The following is a 2795-nucleotide window of genomic DNA, read 5'->3' as shown; positions in this document are numbered from 1 at the left end:
TCATGTCACTCTCTGTGTATTTATATGGGATGTGTATTTTATATATTGCGTGTGGGGAAACTAAATTATCTAATTGCAATTTGCAACATCTAAAATCATCATTTATCTACAATGATTAAAAATCAATGATCGCAAATGTTTAAATAATGACTGTGGGTCTAGTTGAATGTGATAACAATGAGAAGTGGACAGCAGAATATCTATTAGTTTCCATTTGTGGTGACTGCTGACTGAGATAAGGGATGGGATTAAATAGATCCTGGAACTTAGCCTGGTCTGGAGCAGGCTAGCTCCAAAGACTAAATCTCCATGGTAACTAATGTCATAAAATATCCTGCTTCCTCCTATCCTACTTTCATGCAACCGGATCACGGATAAGTTGAGCCAGGATAAGCAACATATCCCGGCTTAATCCCTTATCCTAGTTTCATGCAACAGGCCCCAGGTTTCTGTGACGCTGCCTGTTGTCATTTGGTCGGTATAAATACTGACTTAATGTTCGCTTCTATGAACATCATTTTTAGTCTGACCTTGAAAACAGATGCTGCACAGAGCTCCAGCTGTGGTGATGATCAGATTCAGTTCTGATTTAACTCTCTTTAAGTAAACTAACTATTAGTCTGTTGGCCCGTGCACTTGTTGTACTTGAGTACAGCAACATTTAGTGGACTGTATTTTCACTGGGTGTTTGTTTCAGTCCAACATCATGACTCTTCCCTCACCACTGCTCACTGTGGAGCTCACTCAGGTTTGCAGGAGACATGCTGTCCCTGATTCGAGCTTCTGTTCTGTAGAGGCGCTGATTCTCAGTTATTATCAAGTAAATCAAATGGTCTGTTAAAGGGCAGCCACACCATACTGCTATTTAATTACACTAGTTGTTTCATAGCCAAATAAAGTGTGATACTCAAATCCAGACCCCCCTTAAGTTACCAGTACAGCAGCACTGAAAGCAGTTTTACCTAATAGGAACAACAGAGCGCATTGGAAGAATCTGATTTGTTTTCTTCCTCGGACCATGAATGAATGAATGAATGAATGAATGACAGTAACATGGACAGAAACCCCTTGATGCTGAGTGAGTGTATGATCCATAAAATGAATGAAGGGATTAACAGTGTCCATGTGCGCGCGCGACTACTGTCAGGACCTTGTTTCGGTAATTTTTTACAGGTTAGGTGTATTTTGGTCTGCTTTAACAATCAACACTAACCTCCACAACATAGGAGCATATCACACATATCATCGTACAAACATAGTAGAAATATCTCGGTAGTTGTAGTGGGTGGCTCTTAAAAGAGCCGTTTGTTGTGGTTGTTGGTGTGTGGTCCTGTTTAACCTCCGAAGCCGTAGAGAGTGCGGCCCTGTCTCTTGAGAGCATAAACCACATCCATGGCGGTCACAGTCTTTCTCTTGGCGTGCTCGGTGTAGGTGACGGCGTCACGGATGACGTTCTCCAGGAACACCTTGAGCACCCCGCGGGTCTCCTCGTAGATGAGACCGGAGATACGCTTCACTCCGCCACGGCGAGCCAGACGGCGGATAGCGGGCTTGGTGATCCCCTGGATGTTATCACGGAGGACTTTACGGTGACGCTTGGCGCCTCCTTTACCAAGTCCCTTTCCTCCCTTTCCGCGTCCAGACATGATGATCAATCGAAGTGGTTCGGTTGAAGTGTAAACTTTTTAGGCAAACGTGTGTGTTTAAAGCATGTCAGCGGACGTTTCTGAGGCACACAGCTCCTGGGAGGGATCTTTGTTTTCTGCTCTGGTTTAACTCCGCCTACACTCAAACCCAGTCACTGCTTTGTCTTCATGCTTTCATGTGACTTCACTTATAACTGCATTCTCCTATTCTTGTTGTTCATCTGTTTTAAATGATATATTCTGTGTGGGAAGTCCAATCCACAAATCATAGGTGGGTTTCTTAATTGGCTTCACCGGCGTTAAAAACACAATCTTTAAAAACATGTTGCATACAACACAAGTTACACACAGCTGATTTCCTTTTTTCTGCCTCAACTTTCTGACTCAGTTATTTTCATCTTGTGGACATAATATCTTCAAAATGTCTAACACTTTATAAACTATCATTCTGAAACCTCTTGTACCATGTAGAGGACATTCTGTCCGTTTTAATCAAGGTATTGTTTGTTCGAGTTCCATTATCTCTATAACTTTGTATGGGGAAAATAGATATAGTAGTTATAGTAGATATGTCGTTGAAACATAGGCATTTACTGTGTTTTTATTTAAGCATTCAGTTGACATGTCTTATCTGAGGAGCTTTTTTTATAAAGCCAAAGCAGCTTTAGTAACAGTATCCCTTAATATACTTTTTTTATTCTCTCCTTTGCGGTTGATTTTTTAAAAATATATAATTCATGGTGTCATGTATAGGGCAAAATACAAACTACCTCTGTTTGTGTATGGAGGCTCAGGCTTTGTGCTTTGAAATGGTGAGGGGGTAGAGGGGCAGAGTGGAGAATATAGATTCAGACGGTTTGGTTATTACGTGTATTTGTACTGATTTAGCTTGAGGTATTATCTGTACCCATGGTTATTCCCAAACCTCAGAGGTGTTGGACAGACTGCCCTGAGTTAAACTGCGAAGACCGCGATTTATCACTACTAAAGTTACATACATTCAACGATGAACTCTGGAAAGTGTGTCTGACTTGGCAGTTAAGGTAAGCTACCGATTTTAACTGCCTGAATGTGTTTGTGTGTACTCTTAGTTATACTCCGAACCATTTCATTCTGATGTCCAGAAAAAGGAACCTCTTAGTTTGAGTG

General features: G+C 41.4%; 1 protein-coding gene across 1 annotated transcript; it reads right to left on the bottom strand.

Annotated features, from left to right (window-relative positions):
- Positions 1–1159: 1159 nt before the first annotated feature.
- On the bottom strand, positions 1160–1679 carry LOC117817135 (histone H4). The gene has a single exon (XM_034689622.1). It carries the CDS (start codon positions 1644–1646, stop codon positions 1335–1337), a length of 312 nt encoding a protein of 103 aa, XP_034545513.1. The 5' UTR covers positions 1647–1679; the 3' UTR covers positions 1160–1334.
- Between the last annotated feature and the right edge of the window lie 1116 nt (positions 1680–2795).

This window comes from Notolabrus celidotus, chromosome 8 (genome assembly GCF_009762535.1).
Source record: "Notolabrus celidotus isolate fNotCel1 chromosome 8, fNotCel1.pri, whole genome shotgun sequence".
NCBI lineage: Eukaryota > Metazoa > Chordata > Actinopteri > Labriformes > Labridae > Notolabrus > Notolabrus celidotus.
The sequence above is the reverse complement of the archived record's forward strand: the minus strand, read 5'-3'. Positions and strand labels throughout refer to the sequence as shown.

What these genes read in the sequence shown, in the direction of transcription:
- LOC117817135 (XM_034689622.1), bottom strand. Translation starts at nt 1,646, where the DNA reads ATGTCTGGACGCGGAAAGGGAGGAAAGGGACTTGGTAAAGGAGGCGCC.